This window comes from Euphorbia lathyris, chromosome 6 (genome assembly GCF_963576675.1).
Source record: "Euphorbia lathyris chromosome 6, ddEupLath1.1, whole genome shotgun sequence".
Taxonomy (NCBI): Eukaryota; Viridiplantae; Streptophyta; class Magnoliopsida; order Malpighiales; family Euphorbiaceae; genus Euphorbia; species Euphorbia lathyris.
In genome coordinates this window covers 87,264,358-87,281,356 of record NC_088915.1, presented here as the reverse complement: position 1 = coordinate 87,281,356, position 16,999 = coordinate 87,264,358, and the positions used below count along the sequence as shown (strand labels likewise).

The 16,999-nt window shown below is 34.5% G+C and overlaps 1 protein-coding gene across 1 annotated transcript; it reads right to left on the bottom strand.

Moving 5' to 3' along the window:
* Window positions 1-1,901: 1,901 nt before the first annotated feature.
* LOC136233166 (lactoylglutathione lyase GLX1) lies at window positions 1,902-8,534 on the bottom strand. The gene is made up of 9 exons (XM_066022770.1): window positions 8,417-8,534; window positions 8,184-8,303; window positions 7,946-8,070; window positions 6,443-6,507; window positions 6,144-6,359; window positions 5,270-5,317; window positions 4,199-4,306; window positions 3,952-4,104; window positions 1,902-2,234 (listed from the first exon to the last, which is right to left on the bottom strand). Exons 2-9 carry the CDS (start codon window positions 8,288-8,290, stop codon window positions 2,184-2,186), a joined length of 873 nt encoding a protein of 290 aa, XP_065878842.1. The 5' UTR covers window positions 8,291-8,303; window positions 8,417-8,534; the 3' UTR covers window positions 1,902-2,183.
* Window positions 8,535-16,999: the final 8,465 nt, after the last annotated feature.

Here is a 16,999-nt window from a genome sequence, read left to right as displayed (position 1 = left end):
TACTCTTGAACTCCAGTGTGAACCTTGAACTTTTAACCCTTTATTTTTTCCGGTTTAACCTGTTCGGTTTTTACAACTTCCTAGCGCCAGCTCACATGATTCCTAGTGAATTGCAATTCAGTCGTCGAGAACTAGCCGACTCACACATTGCTTAATGCTCGATTGCTAGGTGATCAATACACAAGCAACAGTTTGGAAGTAGAAGTTTAGGAGTATTTGTTTACTCAATTTTTCCCTCTTGTTTATCTTTTCATATATTAAAAAGAAGATTTTTAAGTGTTTGATTAGAAATCTCTATTTTCTCAACAACAAACAACCTGTAAACCAAACTGGCTTACACCTGCAATATGACGTTAGAGTTGTCCAATAGCATTCATCAATGTGTATATGACAAACATACGAGTGATCTCATTCAACTTAATATAGTCGATGAAGAATCATTGTCAAACTTTCGGATAAATTACATTCATAGCCTCTGAACTTTATACTTACTTTCATTATGGTTCATGAACTTCAAAATAGAATATTATAGTCATTGAGCTTTATACTTTACTAACATCAATGTTATCAGAACCGGATCGGAAATCAAACCGGATTGGTGACTGGGTCACGGGTCACTTGGTCGGACCGGATGGCTCGGATTGGTCAAACCGGATGACGTAATAAATAAATAATATTTATATATATTAAATATATATAATTAATTTAAAATTATTTTTATAAATTATATATATCCAAAACAAATTATAAACAACTTTTGGTTTGTTATTTTTTGTCAACTTGAGACTTAAATATATAACGGATAAACAGAATTTAGAATAACTTGAAATATGTAAACGTATTCTATGAAATGCGGTCTTTTTAACGATATATTATAAACTCAAAACGGACAAGTGAAGCCCGGTCTCCTTTTGCTAGATTTTATCTCGTTTTCTTTTTGAAACTTTCCATTAATTTTTTTTCCTCAAATTGTATTTTCCTTTCTTTCCATTAAATTTTTTTTCCTTAAATTGTATTTTCCTTTCTTTCCATTAAAAATTTTTTCCTTAAATTTTATTTTTCTTTTTCTTTCCATTTCCTTACAATCGGTGTGAACCGGGTTGGCCGGTTTCCGGTTTAACCACCGGTCCACTGCCGGTTCACATCGGTTTTTAGAAGATTCAAGAATAATGGCACCAGAAATAATATTGTTGCCATTCATCAACCCAGACAAGATCAGACCGGACTGCCTACCGGTTCCCAGTCGAACTGGTCCGGGTTTGATAACATTGACTAACATAGTGATTCTTTTTAATATTGATCAATATGATCCAATAGTAGGTAACCCTCCATCATAGAACTAGTAAAAATGATATTTTAAGCCACTTCAATTTTTTATTTTCTAAGTCATTTAAGTATTGTTTGATTATGAAAAAAAAATGGTTGTTTAAAAAGAAAATATTCAAAATTATAATTTGGAAAATTAAAAACAGCAATTCCATAAACAACTTTAATTCTTAATTTTTTTTTTTTCATTTTGATATTATCATTCATAATTTTCACGTGTCCAACATTAAAATGGGTGTTAATAAAATGTAAAATCTTGGAGCCACAAAGTTCGATTTAGCCATAAAATAAATGTAATTTACCCTTAAACATTTGGAGCTACGTTTCCAAGTTTCAAGGTAACCATCGTGTTATGTTACGTGATATATACATATATACTTCACATAATTATATATAATACAAATTTAACAAAAAATAATAATCATCTCAAACAGGTTATCTTGATAAATAGTGTTATCGTGTCCCTCGAGAATCAGGGAACAGCCATCACAAGGCTTGAAAAACTCAACAGATTACATGACATTATTTCAAAATCAATAAGACACTGATGTACTTGGAAATGGAAGAGATTCAAATAGTCGCAACTAAGATTAGGAGCCACTCATGAATAGCTCGGTGTTCGGCTGTATAAAAGCTCGATCGTGTTCGGCTCGATTTATAAACGAGATAACATGCAGAAATTTATTAACAAACAAAGCCTGAATACACTACAATATCACATTGATACAAGTATGTTATGAAATGCCTAAATTACAATTATTTTTCAGCCTCTTTTTGATAAATATGCAGAGACTCACTCACTTATTCATATACTACTAGTGTGACACATTGATGGCTAGAGCGGCCACACAACCCTTCTACTCTTCCTTATGAAGTTCCTTGAGAAAGTCTTCATTATCAACAAGGACCTATAGAAAATGAGAGGAAAACAAACCATGAGCTCTAGCTTCCCTAAAGTTTGCAAATAACCGACCGCTTAAATGCATAAATTGATCACTAAACTTACATGGTTATTTCAAAATGGTCACTCAACTAACTTACATGGTTATTTCAAAATAGCCACTCAACTTCAATTTGTCTCAATAAAATCACTATACTTTGAGTTTTGTCTCAATTAGTCACTCCAGCGATTTCAGTGGTTAAAAAGGAACTGAATAATGATGCCTTGGTTGACACGTGAGCATGAGTTAACTCAAATATCTAACAGAAACGATACTCAACATCCATTCATAAAATAACCGACATGTGGCTGTCATGTGTCGTTTCGATCAAATATCTGAGTTGACTCATGCTAATGTGTAACTCATGTCATTATTCCATTCCTTTTTAATCACTGGAATTGCCGGAGTAACCTAATTGAGACAAAATTGAAAGTTTAGAGTGACCATTTTGAACAACCATCTAAGTTGAGTGACCAACTGCGCATTTAACCCCATAACCTACTCCTCTTATTCCCTTGTTTTGATTCGAGTTCACGAGTTAATTACATCCATAGTTCTTCAATTATGAGAAATGGAACAGAAATGTCATAAAATCTTAAATTTTTAACTAGAAAAGCAATCGCTCATCCAAGTGACATCTCTGCAAATGTGTTTGCCAGTTTCCGGACAAAAGGACAATGGGTGAAACTAAAGTTAAATGGCGATGGCGCTGGCTTTATCGTTAAGCAATTTAGATTTATGGCAATTTTTTGTCCATTTATGATAGTTAAGGACCATGGGTGTATTTAACCCTCTAGTTCACTGTTCAGTTTTAGATCCTAAGCACATCACTATTATGAGATTCGGGGGGTAATTAGCACCAACGGTCATATTATGACAATGTCCCCAAAAAGTCACAAAAGTTCATTTTGTGTTGCTAAAATCACTCATCTTTCTTTTGTCCCAATAAAAAACACTTTGGACGTTTTTCGGTCACACTCTTGCCAGAAATACTGACATGACATCCCCTCACATGACTCAGTGACATGTTAGCGCCATGTCAACCCCACATCATCAGTTGACCCTTATCTATTCGGAAAAAATTGATCCGAACAATTTGTGAACTCCAAATAGAGCAAAAAATACTACTGTTAATTATCTTTTAATGCCACATGGTGTTAACGTGGCACCGGTGTGGCGATGATGTGTCACTGAGACATGTGAGTACTCAATGGACAATTTCAATAGCATACCATACAACATAGAAATATAGGCAATCAAATTAACATGCCAAATGATGGGTAAAATACATATATAGCCCATCAACAATAGCTTTACTAACATTATGGCCCCCTAAACTTCATTTCGTGACATAGAACTCCTTGAACTTTACATTATACTAACATTAAAGTCCAAATCGAAGAAAATTCATTTAAAAAATTTAATGAAATTATGACATGGAAAAATTTGACTATATCACTTGACTCTTTTTATCTGTCCACAAATTATGGTCAAATATCTATTTCCAGGTCATCATTTCGTTAATTTGTTAACAGATTTACTTTGATTTGGACTTTAATATTAGTATAATGTAACATTCAAGGAAATTTTAGGTTACGAAATAAAATTTAGGGGCCGTAATATTATATAAATGTATTTTACCCCAAAACAGATAGAAACTAGAAGCAGAATAGAGGAGACGTACTGTTTTCCAGCCATCCGGGTCTAGAAAAGAAGTAATTTTGGTGTTAATTCCAGGAATAGGTCCAGGCTGTCTTGCTATCTTTCCACCAAGCTCTTGTGTAACCAAGTTGACAACCTCAGCACTTTTGTAGACATCATCAGTGCTAATTGCAACCTATTGACAGCAAAAGGAGAAAAGATGGAAGTGAAGAAAAAGGGCAACAACCAGATATATTCCAGGATTCAAAGAGCTTAAAGATAATACTAACCTGTGCATATGCATTTCCCTTAGTATATTCCGTCACACCGTAGTTGTAAGTTAATTCGAGGACAGTCGTCTCATACTCGTCTGCATAGCCCATCATTGCTAAGGTATACTGCAAAATGAATGCAATCAAGTTAGAGAACAGAGAGAACAGCAACAATTCGTTCTATATCTAAAGGATATTCAGTACCAATGTTCTGGGTCAATCGAAAGTTCAGTTCTATCTGAACTACTCATTTTCAAATGATATCCTACAAAAGATCGGACTAATGACGTACACAATAAAATTCTCGATGTAGATGCTACATAGTTGGTTCTCATCCTTCAGAGACTACGAGTGCGATAGGTGATTCTATATGTATTGTCATTATGTATTAGAATAAAATAAAAAGTAGTATTTATTAGAATAAAGGAGGATTCAAGATGTGAGATCTAAAAACATATCTATTCGAATTAATAAGAATACAAGAAGTATATTTGCTTTATCCTTCTATTGTTTTGTTTATATTTATTGAAATTGAATACGGCAAAAAGAACTCTCTTTTTTGTGCTTTACGAGGTACGTAAAGTATACCAAAAAGAGCCTATTTTACAACATTTATTGAATTTGAAACAGAGTTGGAGGAAATGGTTCGATCCTTTTTTTCTTTTCGTTCTCAAAACCCTTTGTCTTTTTCTGTTCATTGATTTGACAAAACATGATCTATACACATTTTTATGATTGAATCATGAAGTTATTAAAACAATAAATGAATTTAAGAATACGAGAAGTATATTGTTTGTTTTATCTTTATATTGTTTTGTTTATATATATTGATTGAAATTGAATACGGCAAAAAGAACTCTTTTTTTGTTCTTTACGAGGCACGTAAAGTATGCCAAAAAAAGACTATTTACAACAACATTCATCGAATTTGAAACAACGTCAGAAGAAATGGTTCGATCCTCTTTTTTTTCGTTCTCAAAACCCTTTGTCTTTTTCGGTTCATTGACCAATCCCGATTTTGACAAACATGATCTATACACATTTTTTATGATTGAACCATGAAGTTATTAAAATAATTAATGAATTTACCTTGTACTGAGGCACATCAACCTTCCTTAACATCTTCATTCCTAAGGCCTGCAGAAGGAAAAAGCAAAGAAGAGATGAAGCCAGTGATTAACTATATTTACCCTGATAATTTATTTAGCCCAGTGCAACACAAGGCTGTCAATTTCTGACAGCCCGCCTGACATGCTTATCATTTTTGTTGCATTTATATTCAAGTGGAGTATATAGATCACACAACACGATTATGACATAACAACACGATTTGAAAACCATAATTTCTTAATAAGTTACAGAGGCATTTCCCTGTAAGTGGCATGTCAAAAGGAAGAGAAAAACGGAAGAAAGACCGACCGAGGAAAGGAACACCCTGTAGAAAGACTTGTCGGAAATTGCCGGATGGGTTGGTCCAACCAAGAAAGGCATGGGAGACTTTGGGCATTGTTTGGGCCAAGTTAAGTAAAGACTGACTGCCTATAAAGATCCCTCACTGCACACTTTATATATTACGTGTGATCGTATCTCACTTTGTTAAAGTTCAAAAGGTCTAACAAAGTGATCAGGGTCTAGGGGTATGCAACCCCCTGCCATTGGATCTCACAACCCGTGGACACCGAATCCAAGACATAATCGACTCGAAGAGAAATGGTTCCTTCGGATCTGTTAATGTTAGTTCCAGCTATAAGAGATAAATGCATATATACATTAGGTTTCAGAGCAAAATTGCCAACTCTCCTCCAACCCGCCACAACCCAACCAAAAAGAGTGCATGCAATAGCTTGAAAAACAGAAAGTTTACACATTTCTTCTGACACCAAATGTGTTAATTTTGCAAAAATTTGGAATAAAGATAAGTTCAGCTGTCATGAGAAAATATGCAATGTCTGGTTGAAACTACCTTTTCATAAAATTTGATAGAGCGCTCAAGATCACCAACACGGAGCATGACTTGGCATAGGGGCTCGGGAGTTGGTGGTCTTTGTATGATCTCAAAGATATAACCATCAGGATCCTTTACAAAGGCAATAACAGACGATCCACCTTTGACTGGACCAGGCTCCCTGGTGACATTGCCGCCCTTAGCAGCACGGACATCTTCAACCAATTTGTAAACCTGCCAAGACAACAGAACAACTATTTTAAGCACCAGGAAAAAGTAAAAGTCACTTATCAGACTTTTGGAATAACGATACTTACATCTTGAGTTGAGATTGCAAAATGTCCAAAACCAGTGCCAATATCATATGAAGTCACTCCATAATCTGCAAGTCAGTGACCAAGTAAATCCCTAAGATGTCACATTATTAAAATAAGGTGTTCAGCCTTCATCACAACTTCTTTAGCAATCAAACTGATATCCCAAGGAAAAATTGAAATCATTTAATTGTCAGTCTCTATAACAGTAAAATTCACATCCCCTGCCTATATTCTAACACCTTCAATACCTTAATGAAAATCTCTGCTTTCTACCAATTATCAGACATGCTGCACTTCTTAACTAGACACAACGGCCCTGTGTGTTAGTCTTATGTTGTGTTTGTTGAATAAATCCTCTGGATAATGCTCCATTGGAGCATATTTCACGTTGATTGTCCAGTTAGAAATAATGCTCGTGATAGTGCTCTCTAAACTACTGTGAAATCGGATAAAGATTATTCCATTTAAAATTGCAAAGAAGTCGGACAATCGCATCCCATGTAATGCTCAGGTTACAGTTTTGTCCGACATCCAACAAGGAAGTCGGACAAAGATTGTCCGACTTCCTTGTTGGAAGTCGTTCCAAAAGCAGCATGGTTCTCCGTGCTGCTTTTGGGTGGGACAAAACCGTAACCCAAGCATTATGGCTTGGGTGAAGTACAATGAGAAGAAATCTGACAATCTTTGTCCGACTTCTTTGCAATTTTAAAATCGGATAATCTTTATCCAATTTCACCCTATTACAGAGCACTACTACGGGCACTATTTCTAGCCAGATAATCAACCTGAAATAATGCTCCAATGGAGCATTATCCAGAGCATTTATTCGTGTTTGTTAGGAAGGAAGAAGAGGAAGCACAAATTTTGAGGAATGTATCTAGACTAGATACATTCCTCAAAATTTGTGCTTCCTTTACTATCTTCCATTCATCCTCCCTAACAGACACACCTTTAACAAGAACAAATGCAAGAAAATGAAGCCTAAAATTTGATGGACAATTTTGAGAACTACTCTAAGAAATTAAGCTAAACCATTAACACCTGAGAAAATAAAATCAAAGCAGCAGAAATAATGTATGATGAATATACGGGGTTAAATGCACCGTTGGTCACTCCATTAATCTAAGAGCAATCTGGAGTGACTTTATTGAAACAAAAAAAAAAACAAAGTTGGATGACTTTATTGAGACAAATTGAAGTTCAGTGAGCATTCTGAGACAAACCCCAAAGTTTAGTAACCAATCGTGCATTTAACCCTGAATATAAGATGAATAGAATAGAGTATTGGACATCAAACTTGAATTTCTATTGCCAATCAAATTGTCCATCAAGGTGTCAAAACGGATTATACCATCATAATGGTGTTATGTGATTATATATGAAACAATAATCATGTCAAACACATTATCTCTCTAAATAGTATTTTCTTGTCATAAATTGACAGCTCTATTTTACACAGATATAAAAAGAGAGAGAAGGAAAATCAAGGCAAGAGCATCATACTGTAAGTGAGCTCCACAACAAAATTAGACTCTTCAGGACCAAACCCAAGAAAAGCATTTGAGTACTTCTCCTCCGGGATATCTCTTTTCCTCAACAGCTTCATCCCAAAACATTCAGTATAAAACCTACCATATATAAACATTGAAAACCCATAAAAATAGGAAAAGAACACCGAATTTTTTTTTTTCAAAAGAAAATATGCATAAGAACTACAGTGGAGTTTCAAAAGATGAATTACTTTATGGTGCGATCGAGATCACCAACGCGATACACAGCGTGGAGTAATCGGCGCTTATCTTTCTTCGCCCATTCCAAGAGCTCGGCATTTGGAGCATCCGCAGCCATTTTCAAGTATAATCTGTTTCAAGCACATAATTCAAATATCAATAAAAGAAATCGAGCATGATTCATATTCAAATTACCATGAATTTATTTCAGAATTCAAATTGGGATAGAAAAAACAAACCCTACCTCTAGAGGAAGAGGTTTAGAGCTACCTGATAGAGTGAACTGAAGAAGACACTGATTTCTTTCGGGTTTATGAAGGGCGGGTGGTTTGATTTTCTGTTGGTTCGTCCGCAAGTCAAACCGGTAATGGGTACTGATGGTAACCGCTACAAGATTCGTGGGTATTCGGTAGTATCCGATCTTAATTAAGGCTGTAAATGAGCCAAGCCGCTCATGAGCTGCTTGGTGGTCGGCTTGATAAAAGCTCGGTTCGATTCGGTTCGATTTATAAACGAACACGATTTACTGGTTCGGTTCGTAAATGAGCCAAGCTTGAGCAGGTCAAAACTCGGCTTGAAAGCTCGCGAACAAGCTCGATTAGAAAATTCATGAACAAATTTTAGTTTTGTACAAAACTATATAGTTTTATGTTAGTTCACAAATATCCAAACTTAATATTATTTCATTTGTTATTAGATGATTTCGTTCACAAACATAATAAATGAGAAATAAACGAACTATTTGTAAGCATCTTGTTTATTTATTCACGAACTTTGCTTGTGAATTTATTTATGTATGCAATTAAAAAGTTATTTACGAGCAAACTTCATAAATATAATTAACGATTTACTCATAAATAATTCATGGTTAATAATTTTCTTAATGAATAAATTTCAAAGAGGATTTTGGACTCGAAACAAGCTCGAAGCTCGGCTCGAGCTCGTTTATTTTCTAATGAGCTGAACCGAGCTTGAGCAAACCAAAGCTCGGCTCGGGCTCGGGTTCGAGCTCGTTAATTTTAAACCGAGCCAAGTTTGAGGAGGCCAAAGCTCGGCTCGACTCGACTCGGCTCGATTACAACCATAATCTTAATATGATCATCCGAATCATATATAAAAGAGTATGAGACAAGAATGTAATTTAAAAAAAAATACATGTGACATGCATGTATTGAAATGGAAATATAGAAAGTATAGAATTACCTCTAACGTACGATATTGTGTAATTTTTCTCCTAACATTGCTAAAGGAAGATCAATTTTACTCTTACATAATAGAAATTTTGAAAGAGCCGATTTGACAGTTATCTTATTGATATAAGTTTATCTATAAATTGACGAAATTTCATGCATTCTTGCAGGTTGTTTATAATTATTTAAACGACATAGTAAATATTTTAATCAGATTTTTGTGATTAACTTGTATGTTACCGATTTAAATAGTAATATTTTGAGAGGTTATTTATAACTGTGTTAGTAACATAATAAATATTTTAGTCATATTGATATTTGAAAAGTATGATGTGATAATTAAATAATGAATCAAATAATAGTAAATCGGTAAGTTTAAATTTTCTGTTAAGCATAAATAAAATGAATTTATAGGCAAAATTGCATCATTTCGTACGTTATAGATATATCTGCATTTTTTTAAGGAAAAAAAGATAGAGCAAATTATAACATTATCTTTTATAGTTTTACTTTATGCAAATTGGATCAAGTCGAGACATCATTAGAAAATATACATATTTTGTTCTTATTCTATACCAGTTACAAATCAGTCGTTTCTAAAAAAAAAATCACATTTTTTTAAATTTTATAATAGAATATGAGATTAATATTTTTATATTCGAGAAAATATTTAAATTTTTTTTTATCAAACTTGTACAAAATACAAAATAATTTTTCAATTTTTTAAAGTTATTTTTACGTCTATGCATATGTTTGTGATAAAATGGCGCGCATATAAAGTGCAAATGACAATATCCATAACTGAAAGGACAGTTTGATGAATTATTTTTCAAATTAACCAAACTTGATGTATTTTCCTTGATTAATTTAATTTCAGTTTTCTCAGTTTTACCTCTTTTGATTTTATTGATTAAAGTAATTAATTTTATTTCTTATATTTACATGTGATTAATTTATTAATGCAGATACTCATACTATATAAATTATTGTTAAAAACGATCCACAACTGTGGTTTATTGTCCTATTTGAACCAAACAGTCATAAAGGGAATTAAGATATATCATTTTCATTAATGTGGAAGCACTCAAGATTCCTCTCTCTAGGCGATTCCGACCTAGTGAGAGAAGGTCTTCCTTCTCTCTAGTTTCTTCAACTTTTTTCTTTTCTTTTCAGATCCGCCACCCACCACCCCTCTTCTCCTCCTTTCCTGCACCCGACCCCTCTCCCCTTCCCTTTCTTGGGAAAATATCCGTGTTTGCCCAGATCTCACAACAAAGTCCAAGTTTACTTCTATCTAGTTGAGGAGGAAGAAGGAAGATTTCCTTCTTCCTCCTCCCCATGTTCTTATTTTTCTGTTGTATTGGTTGTTTTCCTTTCGTTTGTATCATTTTATTTTGGTTGGATCTGACATATTTTATCTGATCTTTGGATCCGTTTGACGTGCATCTGTTCGTTAAAATCTTTGTTTTTGTAACATTTTCTGTTGTAGCAAGTGCGGAAAAGGTAGATCTTATCCGTAGATCACTGGATCTATGTGGTTGCAAAAGAATGGACTTAGATCCGATGTTTCAGAATGGGTTAAAGGATGAAGATTGGACTACAGTTGCTCCGCTGCGAATCCGGGGTTACGATAAATATATGTTTCAACTGTCTTCTATTTTAGATGTACCTTTCATGGCCTTTTTTTTGCTTTTTGTAGTCTTTTTCTTGCCTTTGTGTACCATGTAATAGACTTGGTCTATATGTATGTGAGGTTTTATTCCTTACTATTTCCATGCTATACTATCAATTTTATTATCATCTAATAAAATTGTAGCATTCTCATAAAAAATATATATATATATATCATTTTCTTTTTGGAACTGAAATAAACCGACAATAAAATTCAGAATCATTCCATTTATTTCTCTTTCTTAATTTCATTGTGTTGTTCAGGCACGAATCAAATATCCTAAATGGAGTCTAGAGATTTATGGGTGATAATCTTTTGCAAAAGGAGTGGTTAATGTGTGTGTGTGGAAGGTTTTGCTGATTTTTTTCTCCAAATTTCTATGGAGTGTTGTTTTCATCTTTATTTAGTGGAATTGAAGAATACACACTTTTTCGTTAATTACTTATAGCTACCAAACATTCAAAGAATATATATTTAAATATGTTGACGATAAATAGAGATTAATATCATAGATATCATTGTGCCAAAAGAAAAATATCATTCATATATTACATTATATACCATATCATATTGATAAGAAAACAAATTGCCTTGATGGCATCAATGGAAGCCTTGATTATTGAGTCAAAACATGAGAATCATATACCAATTTAAGATTAGATTTTGAAAAAGAAAGATAAATGGAGGAAACGGTCCGAACCCATTTACCATCCATTTATACCCCACTATAACCTGATCCGTTAGGATTAAGGTTTAAATTTAGCCTAACTATAAATAGATAGCTATGAAGGTTAAACCTAACAAGCACAAGAGACATAATATACTGTCTACACCAGTTTACCCTAAAACTAGTCGAAAACCCGTGCGGTGCACGGGATATGAAATTTTTATATAATTTAGATAAATAAATAAATTGACATATTTACTTTTAAGTAATTTATATCATCCTATGAAAAAAATTTATATTATGTATATTTGAAATTAATATATATTTTTTATTGATAATTCAAATTAAATTAAATTAATTTTGAAAATTATTGATTAATTTTTTTTATAGAATTTTAATTAAAGGTGAATGATTTATTTATTTTTACAAAATTCAATGATTTGTACTTTTTAATAATTTTAATACATTTTTATATTTTTATATAACTCGAATTCTGTGAAACAATGATAATAAAATAGGAGATTAATTAAAAAATATATTAGAATCACATGGATGGGATGGGTTGGGGGTTTTTCTTTCTCTTTAATGTAATCTTCCTTTGTTTAATATAAATGCATTGCACACAACCTTTTTTTTAAAAAAAAATATTATATCTAGGATACAAAAGAATTACAATTTATATTAAACAAAAATTGAATTAAACTACAATTAAAATTAAATATTATATCTACGATACAAAAGAATTACAATCTATGTTAAAATGGAAGCAACATCAATAAATTATGCTATAAACAATCACAATCAATACTTTTCTAATGTTGCACATGAAGAAACTTTATCAATTCAATATGTTACATATAAAAAAATAAAATTCATAAGACTTAGTCACTAATTCATCTTGATGATATTCATTTTGCTTGATGGAATTTCATAATAACCAAGTATTTGAATTTAATTATTCATTATGCTACAATAACAAATGTTATATTATCAATTCAACATGAAAAACTACTAAGGAATGGCTCTGCTAGGGTTTTATATTGCTCCATCGTCGCTCCCTTCTTGCCGTCGTCCCCTCAATTAGTTCCGCGAATCTGATCTCCCGTCTGCCGCGTTCTCTTCGTCGTCGTCTCCCCGCTTAGATTCAGACAATAGTAACCGGAATAATAAATCGTAACAGAGGAAAAGAATGGTTTTGCTAGGGTTTGGTATTTCTCCACCGCCGCTCCCTTCTCGCCGTCGTCTCCTCGATTAGATTCACGGATCTGTTCTCTCGTCCGCCGCCATCTCTTCGCCGCAGTTTACTCACTTAGTTTCGCAGATCTGTAAGGCGCTGTTCCGATCCGGAATCGTGAAGGTTATTCACCGTCGTTCCCTTCTATTTAGACCATGGACTTGTGTGTTCTCTCCTTGTCGCCGTTAAGTTCGCTTATGTGGTTGTTCCCCTGCCGCCGTTCTATTCGTTGCTCTCCCTAATCGTCGTTCTCTTCTCTGTTGGCTCGCGGTTCTGCTCCGGTGCCGGTCCGATCCGTATTCGAGAATCTGCGACTCTTTTGGAATAAATAATTTTGTGTTTATTTTGAAAAATGGAAAAGAACAATAATTATATTAAACCTTTGGTACAAGTAAAAAGATAAAAAGGGATTTATTTCATTATTAATTGGTCATTGAACAAGTTTATTTTTAACAGTAAGATTTAAGAATCTCTCCCGTATGAGGAGTTGTAGGGTTAGGACTTGAGTATCTTAGCGGTCAATTTTAATGTAATTTCTTCCTGCTTTCCGATCCCGTTGTTGTATTCATTTCAATGGCGCCTTCAAGTAATCATGATATGGTTGATGGGGTGGAAAGAAATCTGTAGTTGTGACTTGTGATTGAAGCAGATGATGTGGTACAAACGGCGCCAATTCAACGTTGGAGCTTTCTTGGGTGTTTTTTGATGGAGAGGATTATAAAGACCCAAAAAATGCCGAGTGTTTTGGCTGATATCTGGCAGCCGACAAAAGGTTTGACGGTGGAACCATTGGATCCTAATCTGTTTCAGTTTGATCTATATCATCCATGGGAGCGTGAACGGATCTTAAAAGGAGGCCCTTGGACTTTTGACCAACATCTTTTAATCATGCAGAAACTTGAAGGGGATGTTGTACGTGGTGATGAAGAACTAATGCATACGGAAATGTGGGTTCAAGTTCATAATTTGCCGAGTGGTTTTATGTCAGAGAGGGTGGCTGAATTGATTGGCAATACTTTAGGGAATTTCGTTGAATCGGATCCGAACAACTTCAATGGCGTCGGTAGATCGTATATGAGGGTTAGGGTTTCTCTTGATGTTCGGAAAAGCTTATGTGCTTCCATGCCTATCGGCAGAGCGGGTGAGACTCCGCAAACCATTACGTTCAAATATGAACGACTGCCTGTATTCTGTTTCTTCTGTGGTTGTTTAGGGCATGCTGAGAGATTTTGTCTAAAATTGCTTGAAGTGCCTGATCCGGCTACTGTCATACGGCCATTCTCGGTCGAACTACGTGCTCTGCCCCGTAGGTTGCAGCTGTAGACACCGAGTCGGAGGACCTGTGATGAAAACCCGCGACAAACGGCTAAAGCGGTTGATTCCATTAATTAGGAAATTTTTAAAAATCAAGGGGAAACTCGGAGAGCCGGCATGTGATAGCCCCGCTAACAAATTCAGCGTCTCCTGAGTAAGGTCGGGCATGTTCATCGTCGTATCAATGTATGAGAAGGCCCCGAAAGTCGGGCGTTGGCCGATGAATGACTAATGTCGCTCCCGGCGATAATCGTCGTTCCGTAAATAACGGCGCGCGACGCGTCGAATGCCCGCCCGACGGGCCGGGTGTCGAAAGTCACCCGTCGGACGATGGGCGTCGCTCGTCGAGCGTTGGGCGCAGCCCGAGGCACGTCGACGTCGCCCGACGTTCGATGGGCGGACGCCCCACGGCGTCGGGCGAACACCCAACGCTCGTTGGACGAACGCCCGACGAGGTTGGCCGAACGCCCGACGAGGTTGGGCGAACGCCCAACAGCAGTTGGGCGTTCGCCCAGCTTAAGTTGGGCGTTCGCCCAAGTAGTTTGGGCGTCCGCCCAATCCCCGTCGGGCGATGCCCAAATTTTTTTTGGGATTCGTGCCTATAAAAGGCACGTATCCCCATGCATTTGAAGAGGAGGATTTTTGGAAGCTTTCTCACTCTAGACATTTTTAGAGAGAGAAAGTTAATTTTTGGGAGAAAATATTTTTCTTTCCCAAAAAATCCAAATTTTCTAAAAGTTAAATATTTTACCGAAACACCGAAAAATCATAATTCGTGGAATCAACCGACTTCAGCTGTCAATACCGATCTTGAGGTATTATCCGAGGAACTAGACTCATTTTATTTATTTCATTTATTTATTCATTTATTTTGGAGATAGTTTTATTTATTTATTTATTTATTTATTTATCACATTTATTTATTTTTCCGTATTTATTTAAATTCCGCCACGCATTAAATAAACGTTTGGTTTTGTTTTGAAATAAAAAACCTCGTCTTAAGTCCCAATACGAACCGTGATCCCATTTGAGGGTAGTTCGGGATTAAAACGTTGTATATGTATAGATTTTAGAAAAGCTTTTTTAAATTAACATTTTGAAATAAAACATCGTTTTAGGAGTCTCCGTTATAGACTGTGACCCGATTTGGGTAGTTCGGGGGCCCAAAATGATAGAATAAATTAGATTTAAAACCTTTTAATAAATTTGGAAAGTATAAGGACTACTGCTGAAATTCTGTCATTTCTGTCACTAACAGCATATTAACGACAGATTTTCCGTCGGTGATCTGCTGGAATCCGAAAATTGCTCTTTTAAACCCGTTTTCTTTACTTTTTGACATTTGATCCTTGTATATATAAGTATATAATCATGTAATATATTTTTGAAAATCATTTTTGGGCTATATAACTATTAATTATATATTATATATCTATATATTTCATCTTTGAAATTTAATTCACATTGATTTGGTCTTGTAAAGTAATATATTTGTATATATATGTACTTTGGGGTTTATTCAAGTTATATTAGCTATTATTTGGGTGGAGGTTATTTTCTATATATTTATTATTTGAAACTATTTTGGGATAAATGTTATTTTTCTATTCATGAATTTCGTCCATTATTCTTACATATTGAGATAAAAATGTATTATATTTAGTATTTTTCATTTTTATTATTATACCTATATTTAGTTATATAATATAGTATCTTTTACTCGTTTTTCCCAATCTATAGATATATCCTTATTTTTGATAAAAATGTATATGTATATTCACTCTATTTTTGTACTTATATGGACATATTTCAAATGTATTAGTAAGGTGTGAATTGTGGATCTAATTTGCTAATTGTTGTAATTATGTTGGCATTGAGTGAATGGAAGTGAGGATTAAGGTGAGTGAAAAAAGGAAAATAAACCACAAAAAGAGATTTTAATTTGCTTATTTAAACTAATGGTTTCTAGAGGTTCCTAATGTAATTAAAAGGTTTCTCTTTAATTCTTTATCGTTTTCAAACGATTTCTCAAATATCACGTTTTAAAACCTTAATTCGTTCCAACGACGGATTAAGCGAACCTTGTAATTAAAATCGTCTTTTAATTGTAATTAATAGATTTTTGAATCATTTTTCCAACTAAGCGGTTTTGTACAAAAATTAACGGACTTGTATGCTTAATCACGTTTTTAAAAAAAAAACCTCTTATCTCACATTTTCAAACGCTCGAGTCGTTCCAACGGCGATTCGAGTCGATATCATGTAAATTAACGGGGTTTTGAAACGTACCTAAATCGTTCCAACAACGATTAAGGTACGAACCATGTAAATAAACTCGTTTTTGGGGAATGAGATTAGCTTCGAGTTAGTGTATAGTTTAAAGCATAAAATCACACTGTGAATAAATCAATTCTTTCTTCTCCCTCTCTCTCCTATATACTTTAAATTTATGCAAAATGGGTGATTCTTTACTAAAATGGCTTTCAATAACATGCTCAAAACGGTTTTCAAAGCGAGAAAGAAAAGGTTTCAAATGAATTTTAAACTTAAAGAAATATGCGATTAGTCCGTTATCGCCTAACACGCTAAGTAGGAGGCCGGTGGTTCATAACCGGGCGATGTCGGGGTGCCTAGTAGCCTTTCTCCAGAAAGGAGCTAGCCTTCTCGACTCGTACCTAAGTTTCCCAAACCCACACCGGTCTCCCGCAAGGGACCGGTGTTCATTTTCCCATTCGTGGGTGGCGACTCTT

Bases quoted from the DNA above. Each gene is read 5' to 3' on its own strand.
- LOC136233166 (XM_066022770.1), bottom strand. From the start codon at position 8,290: ATGGCTGCGGATGCTCCAAATGCCGAGCTCTTGGAATGGGCGAAGAAA. The intron at 8,071-8,183 runs GTAATTCATCTT...TATATATGGTAG, and splicing joins GATCTCGATCGCACCATAAA to GTTTTATACTGAATGTTTTG. The intron at 6,360-6,442 runs GTAAGTATCGTT...TTGTCTTGGCAG, and splicing joins TTGCAATCTCAACTCAAGAT to GTTTACAAATTGGTTGAAGA.